This window comes from Pelodiscus sinensis, chromosome 16 (genome assembly GCF_049634645.1).
Source record: "Pelodiscus sinensis isolate JC-2024 chromosome 16, ASM4963464v1, whole genome shotgun sequence".
Classification (NCBI taxonomy): Eukaryota; Metazoa; Chordata; order Testudines; family Trionychidae; genus Pelodiscus; species Pelodiscus sinensis.
The window spans coordinates 4957512-4976910 of NC_134726.1; the positions used below are offsets into that span (position 1 = coordinate 4957512).

The window sequence follows — 19399 nt, forward strand, 5'->3', positions numbered from 1 at the left end:
TTCCAGTGACGCAAACCAAATTCTATAGAATTTTGAAAACAGAGTGCCTGTTGGATATTTCAAAGGTAAGTATTGAGATCAGCTGCTGTTATTATTGCATATTTAATATTCTAGATCTGCTTTTTTCATTAAAAAGAACACAGCACTTTGAATCCACTTCAAATCTGTGCATAATTATCTATGTGGAAGTATTCCACGACAGACACAATCCAACATAGTAACTTTGGGAACCTCATTGTATTAAATCTATGACAGGTTTAAGTATGGTAAACTGTTTTAGGTATGACCAACCTGATAACTTTCTTTGATAGGATAACAAGCCTTGTGGATAAGGGGGAAGCAGTAGATGTGGTATAGCTAGACTTTAGTAAAGCATTTGATAGTCTCACATGATCTTATCAACAACTAATTGATGGGTGGGTGCATAACTGGTTGGATAACTGGCCTCAAAGAGTAGTTATCAATGGTTCACAGTCAAGCTGGAAGGGCATAACAAGTGGGGTTCCACTGGGACCAATTTTGGGAGTGGTTCTATTCAATATCTTCATCAATTATTTAGATGGCATAGAGTGCAGGCTTATAAAGTATGCAGATAATACCAATCTGGGAGGGGTTGCTTTGGAGGATAGGGTCATAATTCAAAATGATCTGGACAAAACGGAGAAATGGTCTGAGATAATTAGGGTGAAGTTCAATAAGGACAAATGCGAAGTTTTCCACTTAGGGAGGAACAATAAGTTTCACACATACAGAATGGGAAAGAATACTGCAGAAAGGGATTTAGGGATCACAGAAGACCACAACCTAAATATGAGTCATATTACATTATGATATATAATATTTATATATATCATAGAACTGGAAAGGACCTTGAGAGGTCATCGAGTCCAGTCCTCTGCCTTCACGGCAGGACCAAGTACCATCCTTGACAGATTTGCCCCAGATCCCTAAATGGCCCCCTCAAGGACTGAACTCACAATCCTAGGTTTAGCAGGCCAATGCTCAAACCACAGAGCTATCCTTCCAACGACAAGGCCTTGATAGTGTCCATGGACTTTAGAGGGGAACTGAGGGAGGGATGCAGATGCCCGGCTCTTTATGCCCTTATATGGGAACAGTATATGCGTGTGGCCCCAGTGGACGCTGCTAGTCAAAAAGAATTGGTCTTGTGTGCATGAGGCACACTTTCAGCAGGATCCACAATGACAAACTTGAAGAACTTTCCAGTTATAACACAACACGTTGCAGAAAATGTGAGTAACCCATAAAACATACAGTACCTGAAATGACTGGCAGGACTTCATTTGATTATCTGAAAGTGCCAACGTGCTCTGAATTAGGTTCTGGAGTACCAGGAAGTGAATATCATAAATACTGAAAGAAAACAGTTATATTAGGTTATACAAGGCCTTCTGAGCATGAAACACCAAATTGCTAAATTAATGCAGTAATATTTAAATGGGGTGTTTTTCCTCCAACGTACGCATGTCTCTCTCTCTCTCTCTCACACACACACACACACACACACACACACACACACACACTTTTGTTAGCAACAATGTTGCATCAGAATTCTTAACGAAATGGAGACCTTTCCCGACGTGTTACATTATGGTTTTCTTCCCCCAAGAACTTTATACCAGCCTAGGATACTAGGACCCTAAGTGCTCTCATGTCAGCAGATAGATATAGAGCCCCTAAGGTATTGGATGACATCATGCCCTCACACAGAAGGAAGGGTCTCCCATCCTTCATTTGGGAGCTTCAGGAGCCACAAGCAAACAGACTGACACATACTTTAATGAACATAACTCTTCAGTGAGCGTTTAAAATATCTCTCAGTAAGCACTGGGTACCAACATCCCCAGAGGGTCTGCATTATTATAGCTCTTGAAGACGAATTAGCAGATAGGGAAGTTTTCTCTCTCTCTCTCTCTCTCTCTTCAGTACGTGTTCAGAAGCGTGAGATCTTCCAATGAAGTTTACAGCCTAACAATACAGGTGGAATTAGTGCCTGAAATAACCGTCTGCCAAAGGCCACAGCTGCAGAAACAGGCACTATATTGCTTTACAAACAAGACAGACTGTAATACTATTTCTGACTCCATTCCTTAGACTAGGTGGGGGAGAATAATTTGGGGGCCAGACCCTGGAGTAATCAGATGAATTTAAGAAACAGAGAGTGTAAGATGCCTATCCAGAAACAGCTTTCTGAGAATTAAGTGGGCCTGGCTATGTAACCATATCCTGAACAGCTTATGCCATCGTGGAAGCTTAAGCTAGTAAAGCATGATGCCTGTGCTCCGTGATCTGTGCTAACTGCTCACCAATTTCTGGATAGAATTTAAGTTGTTGGTTTTGATCAAAGCAGCCCTAAATGGCCCAGAACCCTACTTAGTTGATAGGTTGCATCTCTCCTCATGGCACACTGCTGCAGCTATAATCAGTGGTACAGGCAGTCCCCGGGTTACGTACAAGATAGGGACTGTAGGTTTGTTCTTAAGTTGAATCTGTATGTAAGTCGGAACTGGCGTCCAGATTCAGCCGCTGCTGAAACTGATCAGTTTCAACAGCGGCTGAATCTGGACGCCAGTTCCGACTTACATACAGATTCAACTTAAGAACCCCAGGCGTCCCCAAGTCAGCTGCTGCTGAAACTGATCAGCAGCTGATTCCAGGAAGCCCGGGGCAGGGGCTTCCTGTAGTCAGCCGCTGGTCAGTTTCAGCAGCGGCTGACTTGGGGACGCCTGGGGCAGAGCAACTGGGGTGCTGCTGGGTTGGTCCAGTAGCGCCGCCGCTCCTCGGCGCTACTGGACTAACCCAGCAGCACCCCAGCTGCTCTGCCCCAGGTGTCCTGATTCAGCCGCTGCTGAAACTGATCAGCAGCGGCTGAATCGGGACTCCTGGGGCAGAGCAGCTAGGGTGCTGCCGGGTTGCTCCAGTAGCGCCAAGGAGCGGTGCTGCGGGACCAACCGGCAGTGCCCCACCTGTTCTACCACAGGCCCGGGGCTTTGCTCCACGTCTCCCTGGTCTGCTGGGGGGGCGCACTAGCTGCGTCCCCCCCCCAGCAGACCAGGGAGACGCTGAGCAAAGCGGAGGAGGACCCGGGCGTGACCGCGGCGCTTCCAGATCAGCGCCGCGGTCCCGCTCGGGTCCTCCGCGGCTTTGCTCAGCGTCTCCCTGGTCTGCAGAACAGGGAGACGCTGAGCAAAGCGGAGGAGGACCCGGGCGGACCGCGGTGCTGATCTGGCTCCTTCCCCCCCCCCCCCCCCCAGCAGACCAGGGAGAGGCAGAGCAGCTTTTCTTGCCCCGGAGGACGGGGGCGGCGGGACCGGGCGTCCCGCCGCCCCCGTTCTCCGGGGCGAGAAAATCCCCGTTCGTAACTGCGAACGCGTAACTCGGGGACTGCCTGTACTTTAATTGGATTTCTATAGATTTTAAACAGAGAGGGAGCTGATGGTAGACTGATCTCTGTGTAAGGCCCCTCAGCTTTGGAACCACCTTGAACCTGGACTGACTCGCAGGGCATGCTGTAAATTCATCTGTTTAGTAAAGCTTTTGGAGAGCAAGCTGTTGATGGGGAGTTTTGTAAAGTCTTTGTTGGCTGTTAGTTTTAGAATCCTCTCTGTGTAGACTATGGCTATACCTATAGCCTTAACACAGGCAACTCTGTTAGTATTTCCTCCATCTTTGCCAAGTAGCCAATGAGACGACAAATCCATCTCACTTTCACTGAGAGCCCACAATAATCCAGCTCTTATGGGACCGGTCTCTAACTCCCACTCACGTGTTGAGAGCATCCTGTTTGATGCTTTGATTTGTGTCCTCTCCAATGGCCAAAACTCTGAACCTGGTTAAGAGTGTAAAAAGAAAACAGTTAATACACAAAGTAGCACGCCCTGTATCACGTACAGAGCCCCTGCGTTCATATTAACCCTTGACATGCTGAGGTGATATGTTAATCTTGACATACAATCTGCTGAAACAATGTTGGGAACCACCTATCCTGGCAAACTTCAGCGGAGAGGCCAAGCCCTGAAAGAGCCATGGAGATGAATTCCCCTATCTCCAAGAAGCTGCTTGTCCACGTCCAGACTGAAGCACATTGGAAGGAAGCAGTATAGAGCCCCTGTCTATGCTGTGGATACAAAATACCTGTCTATATAGAGTTGGTGTGTGGGGAAGAGAAAGAAGTTTGTATTAGGGAAAGCATCTGCTCCTATCACCTGATATGCAGGCATAGAAGGAACTTAAATGTTACTGGATACTAGAACTTCCATTTCCTAGTCCCAGTGTTTTCTGCAGACGTGCAGCTCCTCTCAAAGTCAGGGAAGTTACTGAGGTGACTAACTTCAGGGCACTGAGAGGATAAGGCCAAATTGTCATGCTTAGCTACCTAACTTCCCCATTTGTAGACAGGTACACTGATACTTATCCTTTTGTAAAGTGCTTTGCAATCTATGAGTGAAACGTGCCACATAAATGGTAAGTGTAACTATTACAGAAACTAGGGATGTAATGTATCCAGTCTTTTAGGAATTAACATTAATACATCATTTTTATTATTTAACGGAGATACCAACTACAAATCCCAGTGTAAAATCATGCCACTTAATTTGGGCAAGACAGTGAGTGGCTTGTGACGGTTATCTATTATAGTCACACAGGGCTCATCTAAGTACTCAAAATGTTTTTTCTAATAGCAAAGTTAAAAGTATTAATCTAAAATGCAAATTAACAAAACAATAACATTTAAAATCCGATGAACTAATGAGTAATTTAAAATGTAAAATTGGTACATCAGAAGTGTACATTAATAAGCAACTTTTCTTTGAAAATCGATCTGAACATTTTTGATATCATGATTTCAAGCGCCATCAAAAAGTGTGAAATTCTTGACAACAGACTCTGGTGCTGATCTCTCCTTTGCATATGGCATAAACAAATCTAAAGGAAAATACCTGCAATACAGCTCCTGCAGTGAATCTGGAATTTCAAGTTTGGGATTCCCTAGGGTTGAGCTGAATTTCTCTTTAAGTCTCTCCACAAACTCTTTAAACTCTTTTGCACACACCTTTCAAAACAAGAGATGAACTATTAAACACTTAACAAATGTTTCCTATGGCGCAAAGAGGCAGTAGGACCTTCCTATTTCACATTCACAACTGCAAGACCCACTGCAAACAGCAAGAATTAACAAGTAGGGGAAGTAGCACATTAAGGGTGTGTCTACACTGCACCATAGGCCAAAATACGATATGCAATTTGAGCTACGCAAATTACGTAGCTTAGTTTGAATCCATTTTGAAACATCTTATTTTGTAATTTGGCATTCTCATTAAAAAAAAGAAAATCAGGTCTGGTTTCTAAATGCTTTACTAGTACACTGTACGGGATGGCTGGTGCAAACATCTCATTGGGAACAGTCCACTTGGTTCCAGAGAAAGAAACACTGACACAGCAAGACAAACACAAGAACAGAAATAGGAGAAAGAGGGAAACAGTAAGAGTTGGAAGGGAAACAGTAAGAGTTGAAGACAAAGGTGAAAACAACTGGGATTAGACAAAACCTCCTCTATGTCATAAAAGTTGACATTAGAAATGAAATGCAGGAAGATACCCTAGCTCACAGTCTGCTCAAAAAGCAAGTTCTCTCACTCCTTAACTTCCACTTTGTTTTTTCTTTCCTGTGCTCTCTCTGAACACAGCAAGGGAGGAGGTACAAGAGCAAGAAAGGTGGTGCTCTCTTGTGAAGACTGTGTACTCCAGTGGCACAGTCAGGTGGGCGGGCTTTTAGGCAGAGTTACAGTGCTGTTTAATGAGCCCCACTTGGCAGGACAAGCATGAAAAAGCCCACTCCCATTCCCTTCAGCACGCAAGACACAGGCAGCTCACCACCAGGACCAGCCCAGTAGCAGGGCATGTTAGTTACTTTAGCTGCTGGCTGCCCAATTTCAATTAGCAAACTGAGCCTTTTGGTGACGTCAGCCCAGGATGAGTCGTGGGGATGACACGGTCAGTGTCTCATTTATCCCTACAGAGGAAAAGGAGGTGCTGGGACGGAGAGAAAAAGGAGATTTTTGACTAAGTAAATACTACAGGCAGCAGGTGCAGAGTGCTTCACCAGAGACACCTCCAGTTCAGCTGCTGTGCTTTGCAGTCTGCTCCAAAACTTGTCAAGGTCCCGGACCAACCCTGGGAATAGCGCTCATGTCAACTAGATTACAGAGAAGTTCAGCTGCCTCTGCAATGCTCCTGAAGGTCTCAGCCAGGCTGAAGGGCCAAGATGGCACTTCCTTGTGTAACGTGAGGGAGCTAGTGGCTGAATTTCACAGAGAAATGTTGTGTGCCTGCAAGCTCCTGGGCGTGGCCCTTAGTGCTACAGAGGTGGCCGGGCTGCCCTTTTGTTCATACAGTGAACTTACATCCGGCACCGTATCCATCCTACTCTCATCCTAGCTCTCAGTATCTCCCCGCTGCTCTCTGAGCATCAGAATGTGGTCACCACTGCCAGCATTGTAAAGCACATTGTTTCATGCTCCTTGTGTGCTTACCACCACCCCAGGCCTCCTTCCAGGATTTCCTGCTGTCAGCTTCCAGCTACACCTTGAACCTCCCTAATCTGGGCGTCCCCGGTCAAGCAACACGCCTGGTCCAGCATCATCCGAGGCTGGAGCACCCACTGGGGAAAAAACGGTGTTGGGGCTAGGAGTGTGGAACCAGAGAAGAGCAGAATCTGGTGTGTCCGGTGCCCTGGGGGAGGACGGCTGGCAGAGCAGAGGGGAGCCCCAGCCTGAAGGGTCAGCATTGATCTCCCCTAGGCCAGCAAATTCCCTGGTTCGGGACCAGTCAAGCCTAAGGACTAGTTGACTAACTGACTATCAGATAAGCAAAAGCTTACTGGATAGTCGACTAGTCCCTTGTCTAGTCGCTTCCCCACCCTCCATCAAAGGCAGTAAGGTGGAAGGTGGGAGCAGGAGCTGGTGCTGGGGGGAGCCGGCTTAAAGCCAGCTCTTAATACATTTAAAAATCAGAAGTGCAGCAGAGGGGACCTGACACGAGCCAGGCCAGCTGATTCCTGGCTCACACTAGGTCCCCCTGCTGCACTCCAGCCTTCTTACATTTAAGGCTGGTGCACAGTGGGGGGACCAGGCACAAGCTGGGAATCAACTGTTTCAGCTCACGCAAGGTGCCCCCCGTTGCGCTTCAGCCTTTTAAATATATTAAGAGCCTGCCAGCTATTAATACATTTAAAAGGCAGCGGGATTAGCTCCTGGGGCCGAGAGCTAACCCCACTGCGGCTTCCCTGCTTATCAATTAATCAACTAGTCGATGGAACATCCATCACCTAGTCAATTAGTTGATGAAACTAAATTGAACATTCCTAGTCAAACCCCGAGGGTGCTGGACCAGGGAGCTTCAACCTGTAGTTTCTTGGACACCTGATTTTGTCTCATGCCAAACCATGTGGCCTCTCTCCTGACTTGTAGCCAGATTATTCAGTCGGTCAGTATATCAGGAGATGCAGGAGGCATCAGAAAAACAAGAGAAAGAAAGAGGGAGCCAGGACAGACTTGTGGAGAGCTGATTCCAACCAAGCCTACGTTCTAGCTTTAATAAAAGATTCCTCCTCTTGACCTGAAATTTCTAAAGGTTGTAGAATGAGGTCAACAGGTAGCAGCTGGTTGTAGCTAAGATTTAAAATAGCCTGCCCACTTGCAAAGCACAGCAGCTCAGCTTGGTGTGGTGGGCCATTAAGAAAAAAAAATCAAAAAGGCAATTGTTGTTTTAGCTGTGTTCACCTCCCACTCTGTACTGTAGGGTTCCAATGAGAGCTAATCCTTTGATTAACAAAACGGAATGGCTAGATAACAGTAGGTTGGGAATTTTCCAACAAAACATTTTTTCTAATCTATCAGCAAATGCCAAACTAAAAAAGGCTGGTTTCAACATCTCTCTCGTAATCCGAAACCAATTTTCAAAAAGTGTCTAACTACAGGCAGTCCCCGGGTTACGTACAAGATAGGGACTGTAGGTTTGTTCTTAAGTTGAATCTGTATGTAAGTCGGAACTGGCGTCCAGATTCAGACACTGCTGAAACTGACCGCCAGTTCTGACTTACATACAGAATCAACTTAAGAACCCCAGGCGTCCCCAAGTCAGCTGCTGCTGAAATTGATCAGCAGCTGATTCCAGGAAGCCCGGGGCAGAGCAACTCTGCCTGGGGCTTCCTGTAGTCAGTGCTGGTCAGTTTCAGCAGAAGCTGACTTGGGGACGCCTGGGGCAGAGCAGCTGGGGTGCTACTGGACCAACCCAGCAGCACCCCATCTGCTCTGCCCCAGACGTCCTGATTCAGCCGCTGCTGAAACTGACCAGCAGCGGCTGAATCAGGACCTGGGGCAGAGCAGCTGGGGTGCTGCCGGGTTGGTCCAGTAGTGCCCACGGGCGCTGCAGGACCAATCGGCAGCGCCCCAGCTGCTCTGCCCCAGAGTCCAAAACAAAAGCCTGGTCTGCTGGGGGGGGGGGGGAGCACACTAGCTGCGCCCCCTCCCCCCAGCAGACCAGGGACACGGGGAGCAGAGCCGCAGCGGCAGCGGGGTGCCGCGCCTCTGAGGCTTTGCTCTGGCAAAGCCTCTGAGGCGCGGGACCCCCCGCGGCTGCGGCTTCAGTCAGGGTGCCTGTGGTCTGCTGGGGACCGTCCCCAGCAGACCACAGGCACCGGGACCCAAGCGGCAGCAGCGGGCGGGTTCCGCGCCTCTGAGGCTTTGCCAGCGCAAAGCCTCAGAGGCGCGGGGAACCGCCGCTGCTGCCGCTTTGACTGAAGCGGCAGCAGCGGCGGTTCCCCGCGCCTCTGAGGCTTTGCTCTGGCAAAGCCTCAGAGGCGCGGGACCCCCCCGCAGCTGCGGCTTCAGTCCGGGTGCCTGTGGTCTGCTGGGGACGGTCCCCAGCAGACCACAGGCACCGGCACCCAAGTGGCAGCAGCAGCGGTTCCCGCGCTTCCGAGGCTTTGCTCTGGCAAAGCCTCAGAAGCGCGGGAACCCGCCCGGTGCCCCTGGTCTGCTGGAGACGGTCTCCAGCAGACCAGGGGCACCGGAGCAGCTTACGAACGGGGCTTTCTCGCCCCGACTTCCGGGGCGAGAAAGCTCCGTTCGTAAGTGCGGATCCGACATAAGTCGGATCCGCGTAAGTCGGGGACTGCCTGTAGTCAAAAAGTCCCATTTTGATATTTTCAAAACAAAAACTTTCATTTCTTGCTTCACATGGACTTCATATTATAAATTAATATTTTTAAACAAAAAAGTAACAAGGCTGAAATCATAACAAAAATGCTTTCATAGTCCATACCATTAATTTTGAGTATCAATTTGTAAAAGGAAAAAAGACGTTTGAAAGTAACTTTTCGTCTCAATTTGGGAAAAATTTCAAAATTGTGAAAATCATCATGGGATGGGAAACCCGTTTCCTGCCCAGCTCTATACCACCAGTAACAAGGAGACTGGTGGGGAAGATTTGGGACAGCTGACTCCAAATGGATGAGTTGTGGAAGCATAAATTGGCCTCAGAAAAACTAACTTTGAGGTAGGGATGTTAAAAAGCATGTCAGAGTAACTGTAGCCGCTGCAAATCTCAGTGGTTCAAGTCATACGTCCTGTGGGCTCTGCAGTATAAAATTCAGCCTGGCTCCTGGGGGAGGAGGCTTCACTGAAGCAACAAAGTCACCTTCTCAGGAACGGAGCCAGGAGCCTGGGGAGGTGGCTTTGCCTCCCTAGGAGTGGAGCCAGCAGCTCTTGCCTGCTGGGCTCCTAGGGAAGTGGCTTCACTGCACTGCTGCAGTAAAGCTGCCTCCCCAGGAGGCTGAGTGTAACTGACACCATTAACCATCTGCTTATCGGTTAAATGGTTAGTCATGTACATGCCAACATCCCTACTTTGAGGATAGCTTTGTGATACAGACTATATACTAGGCATCCAAGGGCTAACGCAAGCTCTTGTGCTGCACAAAACTGCTGCTTTCTTGTTATTTGGTCGGTTAACTATGTCTGTCTAACTCCCAGAAAAGCACTGATGTGGAGCATGAGTCATTCTTAGGCAGCTGCCAGCACAAAGAGAAGAGACAAGAGGTGAATCATAGGAATCCAAACACAGTTCCATCAAAGTGTAATGTTAACCACTTTGTCTCCTTTTAGAATCTCTCTCCTCCTACCTGTGGGTCTTGGTAGTTACTTTCCCTCTTCATGAAATCCTCAATAAGACCTTTATCTTGGTACACTTCAGCAAGGCAAACTCTGCAACAAAAAAGGGCAAAAACGTTCACAATTCAGTGTTCACAATTCTGGCTGCTCCATGGACTCCATTGCCCCACCGTCCTCGCTGGCTGGCTTCACTCCCAACCACCAGCAACCTCTGCCGCTGGGGCTCTCTGGTCCGGCAACAATCGTTGTCCTACTGGACCACTGACGTTGCTGGACCAGAGTCCTGGACCACAGAGGTTCAACCTCTACTTTCTATTTCAGTGTTTCTCAAAGTGGATCGCAGGCCCGCTTCGTGAAATCCTCTAGCGGGTCTGTGGTGCTTTGTTTACCTAAAGGGTCCATAGCCATGGAGCCTCATGGCTCCCATTTTCTCTGGTTTGCTGTTTCCAGCTACAGGGAGCTGCGAGAAGCTAACATATCAAAGTGAGTTCACATGGTACTACATGATGGAATTTGGTTTACTCTTTACAAAAATCTACAAAATCACACACAAAACCACTACAGAGTAACAGAACATTAAGGCTACAAAGTCAAGCACACAAAAGTTAAGAATTGACGAAATTAAGATTGCCTACATCGCCTTAATTTGGCCCCCTTAGCATTCATGATATTATGCAATTAGATTTTATTATTTCCCACAGGGTCCCTGCCTCATTCATAGGCTAGAAGTTGTTTTAGGGATGAATCAAGCTGGATGGGCAACCTTAACTCTAGCATTTTAAATGCTTGGCTTTGCAACCTAAATATTGTCATTTTGTAAATTAAATTAATGGAGATTGCCTATCTCCTAGAACTGGAAGGGACCTTGAAAGGTCATCGAATCCAGTCCCCTGCCTTTACAGCAGGACCAAGTACCATCCTTGTGTGTGCAGTACATATGACAGACCCTCCCACCCACCACTGAAAAAACAGATGCCAGGAAAGCCTGTAGTTTCTAAAGTAAAAGTGTCCTAGAACATGAGCTACGCTCTAGTACCTTTAATGAGGTAGGGTAAGTCGATGGCGCTCAGAAATGATATAGCAGGACCAAAAATCCTTGCATTCCTATCTTTGACTCCACTCCGTGTCATGCATCTGCCCCTCTCTCAGGATGTCACAGATCACTTAACATTCAGGACTAACTTGTAGAGATGCAGGAAATGGGACACTGGATATTTGCATTAACATGATGGAGGGAGACAAAGTAAAGCAGGAATCCAAGTGTGGAGGAATTAAATCCTTAACGTCATTTCATAAGAATTTAGAATGATAAATGAAAAAAAAAATCACTTACTTATAATTAAGATAAGTTTGCGGGTTTTTGACAATGTAGCGAGCTCTTCGGCCAACAGAAAGAGAAGTTTTATCTAAAGATTCTTCAAAGCTGGCATGCATGATATCTCGGACAACCTGCCATGGAACAAACGGTCCTTTCACCTGGATTAATACAAAAGGAAAGTCAAAACGCAGCTTACTTTGACCTGCAGGTATGCAAGTGATGGCTGATGCTAACAACTGCCACTAGAAAAAAAGTAGCATTCCTTTCCTGGATGCCCCGCCGCACACATTTATAGCTGTCCCAAGACATTTATCTTTGCTGCTGGAATTTTCCATGTTTAGTCTGTTCCTAAAAATGAAAACCGGTTTGGAAATGTTGAGCACAATCCCATTAGCCATTTGTGGGATATGGAAAAGTACAATAGTTTACTTTTCCCCTCTTAAAGTATAGCCTGAGACTTTAAAAATACCATAAGAGGGGCAGGTAGCACTTCCTACTACGATTACTCCACACTTCCCTGATAAAACTCTGGTTTCAGCTGCTTATAGTTTTTCCACTTTGCTTCAGCTGAAATTTTCATTGCTGGGGGTTTGCCTCTGGAGGGAAATTTCAGCCAAAATCCTTTAGCTGTTTCTGGGAATGAGCCTAGAGAAAAACTGGCTGTTTTGCCCATGTTAAAGAATTCTGCTAACATCTTCTTGAATAGTAGTAACACCCCTATTATTTGGAGTGATGACTTGAAATATGGCAGAGGGTGCTCACAGCATCAGACGCATCTTTTCCTCTCCTGTAAAAATTGACCCACGTTTACCTGAGTTATAAACCTCTGAAAAATTGCAATTTGCACATGCCCCATAGACACAATGGGGATTTTAGCATGCCCATATGCACAGAGCATGCCCTTGTCCAGGGGCTGAGAAGGACTCTCCCAAATTGGAGCGCTGAGGCTGCAGGCTATGCTAATCCAGAATGTCTCTCCTGTGCTCTCCATGACCCAGGCAGAGTGGCAGAGGAAGCTGTCTGATTTGAATGCAGAAGGGACAAGAGACAGATCCCTGGAGGGGACGGGTGAATATACTAGGATAAAGTCTCTGAGGGGAGGAAAGAGTCCCACCCACCCATATCACAGAAGCACGGGAATAAGAAACTAAGGAAAATCTCCAGAATTCCTTGCTATCTTCACCTCACCTGCTATGCTGTCAGTTCACTTTCCACACTTCCATCTGGAAACCCATTGCAATAAGTAATATGCACCTCAAACTACATCCAACTCTTGAACGAACATAATACTTGTTAGTGACTTCATGCTGTCCTCTCAGACAGGTATGCTGGCTGGTACGTGTCACTGGAAAAGCTAACCCCCTCAACACTGAAGAGTCAATTCTAAAACAAACTTAGCAATGAAAGTTTTCACATTGGTCCGACCTCCTACAGAAGGACAATAATTTCATACTTCATAGTGTTTTTCAAAAAAGATCCAGGGGAAAGGCAAGAGTGCGGAATATTTCATATCATGGTGCAGTGGTCTCCAACCTTTTGGGGCTGCTGGGCGCCGGGCCACTCACACACCGCATGTCTGGGGGCGGGGCCACTCACAGGCCGTGCACCCGGGGGCAGGGCTGCACAGGCACCGTGCGCCCGGGCGGAGGGAGCAGGGCCGGCACATGCGCTGCACGCCCGTGGGGGAATGGGGCCGGCACATGCACCGCGCGCCTGGGGGGAGCGGGGCTGGCATGTGCCGCGACCCCGGGGCAGGAGCTACCCATGCACCAGAGGCTAGCACCGGTATATACCGTGTGCTCAGGGCAAGGGCCACCCATGCACCAGGTGCCGGCCCAGATTGTTCGGTGGACGCACATAAATGGCCTGGCGGGTGCCATGGCGCCCACGGGCACCGCGTTGGGGACCACCATGGTGCTTTTTGATATAGTGACAGGTAAAACTCAGATTTCTCCCTCCCAAGTACCTCAGAAAATTCAATCAGCAATTCAAATTAATCCCACAGTTCACATCACACAGTCCTTTAGAGACCTTTGTCACCTCCATGAAAAGAAAAAGTATGGAGCAAGCCTAGCTGTGGTGTTGCTTCCCCTCACCCCATAATACAGAGGGATACAGCCAATGCTATGCTAGAGCTAGCGTCCACCCACACAGGAGAGAAGCGATAAGATGTTAGCACCTTTGTGTTTAGCACGTTACTGGCAATTCGACACAGCATGAGCAGGCTGTCTTCTTGCACAGTCCAGGTGACACGCAGGCGCGTCATTCTCAGCAGGGCGCTCTGATCAGTCTCATCATGGTAGCGTAGCTTTTTATTGTTTTCTACAGACTCCGCTAAACACAAACCCAAAGGGAGACAATTATACTAACAATGTTTTGACAAACAAGAGTCGTCCTGTGGCACCTTAGAGACTAACAAAAATATATAAATAGGATCATTCACTTCCGTGGGCAGAACCCATTTCTTCAGATGAGATGAGCTTGTGTTCTGACAGACGTCTGTCTTTGTAGCAAGGCCTTTACTTATTTGCTAAGTATTATGCTAATGCCTAGAGGCTCCAGCTGAGACTGGAGGCTCATTAAGTGCTGTATAAACACACAGTCGCTGCGCTGAACAGTTTACAGTCTAAATGGGCAAGACAGACAAAAGGTGGGAAAATGGAAGCATTAGCCTTATTTTCTAGGCAAAGAACTGAGGCACAGAGAGATTAGGTGACTTAGTCTGCACTGGGTTTCGGCCTGCCCATAAACATGACTTCTATTATTTATCTGAGGTAGTGCCCACTATGGGCAAGATGCTTAGGAAAAGTGTCTCCACCTCAGAACCTCACAAATTGAGAAGTCTGAGTGAACATCTAATTGTGAATTGTTTGTCTAACAAAGCTAACAATTTCAGTGATGAAAGGCCTCATGGCTCCCATCTCTAGATTGTAATTCATTCCTGTCACAACCATTGACCTGTTCTGTTACCTTGGACACGTCACTTGATCGCTCTATGCCTGTATCCCCATCCTCTGTCTGTCTTGATGACAAATTCTTTGGGACAGAGATTGTCTTTTACTACGTGTATGTAGAGTACCTACACAATGGGACCCTGACCTCAATTGGGATCTGTAAGTGTTTCCGTAACTTACATAATATTAATGGGGGGGAAGCAAGTGTAGAGGGAGGAAGGTTGAGGGTTTTGAGACAATGAGACTGAGACTAGCAGGGAGTAGTCAGCAGGATTAGAAAGGAAGAGCCAATCAATGTAATATTGTGAGTCGGCACAGTCTGTCAGCCTTTTTCAAAGGGGTTCAACAGAACAGGAACAATAATGGGAACAACTCTGGGGTGGACAGTGGTCTCACTGGTACAGGAGACAGGCGAGCTGAAAATAGACACCACAGAACCAATTAGAGGAGGGACATCAGGGGCTGAATGCAGCAGAGAAGCTAGAACATGAGAACTGAAAAAGGAAGTGATGGTTGAAGATGCTGAATTCAGAGATGGAGACACCAAAAAGAGATTACTAAAGCCCGAAAGTCCAAGGAAGTGAAGTCAGCACGAAGAAATTACAATTGTTCCTGCGAAGGGTTGGTGACAGAAAGCCAGGCAGCAATCAGAAAGAGGAGCTGGAGGCAAGAGGGGCTTTAGATTACAGCCACTCAAATGGAAAGGGAGAGATGGGCCAGCTAGAGTGGTTTTCAGAGAAGGGCCTGGTGTCACCAGGGCAACCTTCAGGATCGGGAGGAGAGCACAGATTTAGAGTGTGAGATGCGGTGGATCAAGGCAAGTTTGTACACAAGAATTAAGATTCCTGTGCATGTGAGGGAGAGGAAGTTGAGGAGGAAAGAGTGCAGAAGGGAAGAAGGCAGCAAAGAAAAGGTTTGGAAAATTTGTGAGAATGAAAAAGTGGAGGCCGGGGAGAAGACTCAGACAATAGTGAATGAGAAAGTAAATTTTGTGGAAGTCCTTGGGAAGAAGGTGATGGTGATGCCCACAATGTGGGGAGGAGGGAGCAAGACAGTGAAAGGAAGAGTGAAGGCCAGAAGCTAGGAAATGATTTCTCCAGAAAGCAATCTGACTGCCTTGTGGCTCTCCGCAGGACGTATCAAGTGGAGGGGACACATCCAGGGTCACTGCAAAACTGTGGTGCAACCACAGCAATGGCCGATGGGTTCAGTGATTCTGCAGCTAGTATGAATGGCGATACAAACCTGTGAGTGCAATGGCAGTGATCCGTCATCCTGCAAAGACAGCACACAGCCACAGGGCATTGATAGTTCTCTGCTCATCAGCTGGCCAACCCCAGGAAGTGGCCAATGAAAGCCTGTGGTTACACAAAACCACACAGGCACTTCCCAAGCCATGCCACAGCATGCAGACTGCTCAAAACAAAGCTTCTCTTACTGACACACAAGCTACTTACTTACCTTTCTTTTTCTTCCTTGTCTTCTTCCCAGTGTCTTTCTTCAGCCTCTTACGTTTCTGGCTTTTTCCACCCTTCACTCTCTTGGTTCTGCCCTCTGTTGCTTCTTTACCAATCTCAATACACTCTTCCTTCTGCCCGGGGGACTTTGATCCTTCCTTCGCATCTCCCAAAATGTTTATTTTATTGCCTAAGTAGAAGAACATTTATATCCGTGGAATTGTATAGTAAACTATGGAATGCAACGGTAAGCAATCAAAACTCAAAATATATACCACCCAACTCTGCCTCTGTCGTGTACATACATTATCAGTGTAGCCAAGTAATCATGTCTTATTTCTCTAAGATAAGCTAACAATAGGGAAATGGATCTCCAAACCTGGGGAAAATCTTAAGGAAACATATCATGATGTAATTGGAGACTGCAATGTGATAACCACATATGTACAAGAGGGCAGTTAAAGTTTTACTTTCAACCTTAGGTTTCACTTTTCCTTACTGTGATGCAATCTCAACATTATTGTAACTCGATCACATTTAATTTCTTCCAACTTACTGGGAATTAAAATCAAACCAAATGTGAAGACAATGATTCCATAGTTTCAAAGTTACTAACTTTTGAAGTCAGCAAGTAAAGCATCTTATCTGAAGTTAGTGTTTAATAAAGAGACTCCACATCAACACTGCATCAATTCTCTTTACACATGGCTTGTAGTTTATACATTTCAACAACGAACTCTATAAAACAAGTCTGAAGACAACTTGGATTGGTTTTAAAGTTTTGAATGTTTAAGTGCATTGGGCCTGTTTTCAAAAAGTAACTGAATCTAATCACTTGTCTAAAGAGTGAATAGAGTCTACTATTCATACTTCGTAAGTCATTGTCAGATGCTCCTAACTTTGGTTAAAAACAAAAAGCAAACCAAAACAAAAAAGCAATATTTTTTTAAACTAAGCAGAGGAACCTCAATAAGAAAAAAAAATCAGCCACAAAAGACCAATATTTTGGAAAAGTATAAAAATGTGAAAATTGTTTTCTGTTCTATATTGCAGCGGGAAGTACAAGACACAATACAAGTATGGCTATAGTAGAAAGATCTGAAACCGTATCTGACTTTTCAGTCACGTACAATAAACATTCATCTGGCCTTTCTGCAACCTGATCTCCTGAGTTTCTCCAGGATGCAGAAGAAGTGACCAAATATTGTCTCACATCCAGAGACAGGAAAGACAGTTAAATTATTTCACTGTTCCAGTAATGACCTAGAATGTCCCATTGTTTGAGAAAAAGGAGCACAGTACTAATGCAATTACTATCATGTATATGCACAATTATTTTACCTCCAGTACTGAGTGGAAGGGGGTGTTTTGTTAAGAAAGTCTGGAGTCTCGTTGTAAGTCCATTTTCAGGAACAGTATTTTCCTGAAAGCAACAAAACATCCACCAAGACAAGATTTAAGGACCAAGGAGAATAGTCTTTAATACTAAAACATCTAATACATTTATATGTTGCACAGTTTTCAGAAAGAGATTTTTAATATAAACAGTGGAAAGATTGCTGGCGTGAGTCAAAGTTGATCTAGTAACATACTCACTGCAGGTTGAACCTCCTGGGTCCAGCACCCTTGGGACCTGAGTGGGTCCTAGCAAAGGAATTGGACAGACCAAGGGAGGAGTTCTCCTGGATGCTGCCCTGGGAGAACCCGGAGGCCTGACCTCCTCTGGCCCACCTGCCTGGTTCTACTCACTGCCCTGCACAAAGGGGTGGCAGCCGGTCCCAGGGTTCCCTGACCCCAACCATCTGGCCCCATGCAAGGCAGCAGCCACTCTTGGGGCTCCCTGACTCTGCTGCCTGACCCCACATTGGGCAGCAGCTGCTCCTGGGGCTTCCTGCTCCTGTGACGCATGAGGCAGCGGCCTCTTGCAGGGCTCTCTGCCCCCAGGTCATTGGCCCAGCGGGCTGCCCCCCAGACCAATTCGCTCGTAGCAGCTCTCAAACTCTGAGGCGAGGGCTTTCTGATCCAGCAATATCTGTAGTCCTGCCAGACCATGGATGTTGCTGGACCAGAGAGGACTGGACCAGAGAGGTTCAACCTGTACTAAATATATGGATAGGTTTATAACATTTCTAAAGTTCTTCCAACACTACCACCATTAATGGAAGTTCTGAACAGGTAGTGCTTCCCAAACCATACTTCATCCAACCAGATCTCTAGTCCTATGAAGATAATGATAAAACAGAATGTTAGCCATTCCCAGCAATACCTGCCATTTTCTGTGTGGCTACTGCAACTCCAAATCTGTTCCCTTATTTGCATGCTTCCATGGAGTCTCTGTGTTGCACCATTAATACCGGCAGTATATGTGATGGGCTGACAGACATCACTGAGAAAAGTCTCAGCAGGGATCAGAGGCTTTCAAATACTTTACTCTCTCTCCTACCCCCCAAACATTGTTCTTTTCTTCCCTAACCTCTACATCATAAGGGAGCTGTACGATACTGTAACCTTCCCAAGGCACTTCTTAGGGTTGCACTTGCAAGGGACAGAGTTAAGGTTAGGTGGGGGAACGGCATGGGAGGCATTATCCTGTACTGAGATCTTCTAATGTTTCTAGTGTGCACTGCATGTGGTTTGGAGGTTCCGGTATTCAGCTGCCCAATTCCACATTCTAAAAGTACAAGAAGAAGTACTCAGCAACCTTTTACTCTTGTATTGATTATGTAAGTAGTGACTTCTCCTTTAGCTGAATGTGCTGTTACAGCAAATATCTGTAAAGCACATGTACTGAAGGGAACTATAACTCAGACTGTGTTTCACAACGCAGACACATTTTTCCATCCACTAAACATAAAAATTCATCATGGTAACTATTCATTCGCTATCTGCTGCCTTTAATGTTTTTAATTAAGATACCTTGACAAGGAAAAACCTTGCAAAGATGCGTGTCCCTCAGAATGCACACAACTAGAATAGCAAAGATTGCTATTAATATTTAAATAACTTTTAAAAATACTAGAAATTAAAAGTTTAAATAAAGTCAAGCTATTGCTATATAATAAATCCACTTAGAGCCCCCACTTACCTTCCTATTTTTATTAAGGATATAGCTTGTCCAGATCCAATTGCGTTTTAAATGTCCATAAAAGCTGGAATCCAGACCTCCAGCTCCCATCCCATCCCCAGGAATAGATCCATCATCTACCACCTCTCGACTTCCTCTAAAGGAAAAGAGAAACAAAATTAATAGTAACAGACTTGTAAGAATAGTTGATAAGACTTTTGCTATACAGGTTTGTGTATGTCACAAGTGTAAAATCACCAACAGCTAGTGGGTTGGTGAAAAACAGAAGGAAAAAGGTACATGCAATTGTGCTCACAAAAAAGTTGGCAACAATGCTGCTTTTGTACTTAGCGCAGGTACTCAGGATCAATGAACTGACTTTTCAATTTTAGCAAAAAGAATTTGAGTATTAG

General features: G+C 46.2%; 1 protein-coding gene across 2 annotated transcripts in view; it reads right to left on the bottom strand.

The window, feature by feature from the left end:
* The window catches only part of GTF3C1 (general transcription factor IIIC subunit 1), a 74846-nt gene that overhangs the window by 12317 nt on the left and 43130 nt on the right, over window positions 1–19399 (bottom strand). For both annotated transcript variants that reach the window (XM_075899171.1, XM_075899172.1), the window contains 9 exons: window positions 19008–19143; window positions 17264–17345; window positions 15927–16112; window positions 13691–13845; window positions 11527–11669; window positions 10205–10286; window positions 4962–5074; window positions 3788–3850; window positions 1281–1374 (listed from right to left, as the gene is read on the bottom strand). In XM_075899171.1, coding sequence (XP_075755286.1) covers window positions 1281–1374; window positions 3788–3850; window positions 4962–5074; window positions 10205–10286; window positions 11527–11669; window positions 13691–13845; window positions 15927–16112; window positions 17264–17345; window positions 19008–19143 — 1054 coding nt within the window. The remainder of the gene's footprint in view (window positions 1–1280; window positions 1375–3787; window positions 3851–4961; window positions 5075–10204; window positions 10287–11526; window positions 11670–13690; window positions 13846–15926; window positions 16113–17263; window positions 17346–19007; window positions 19144–19399) is intronic.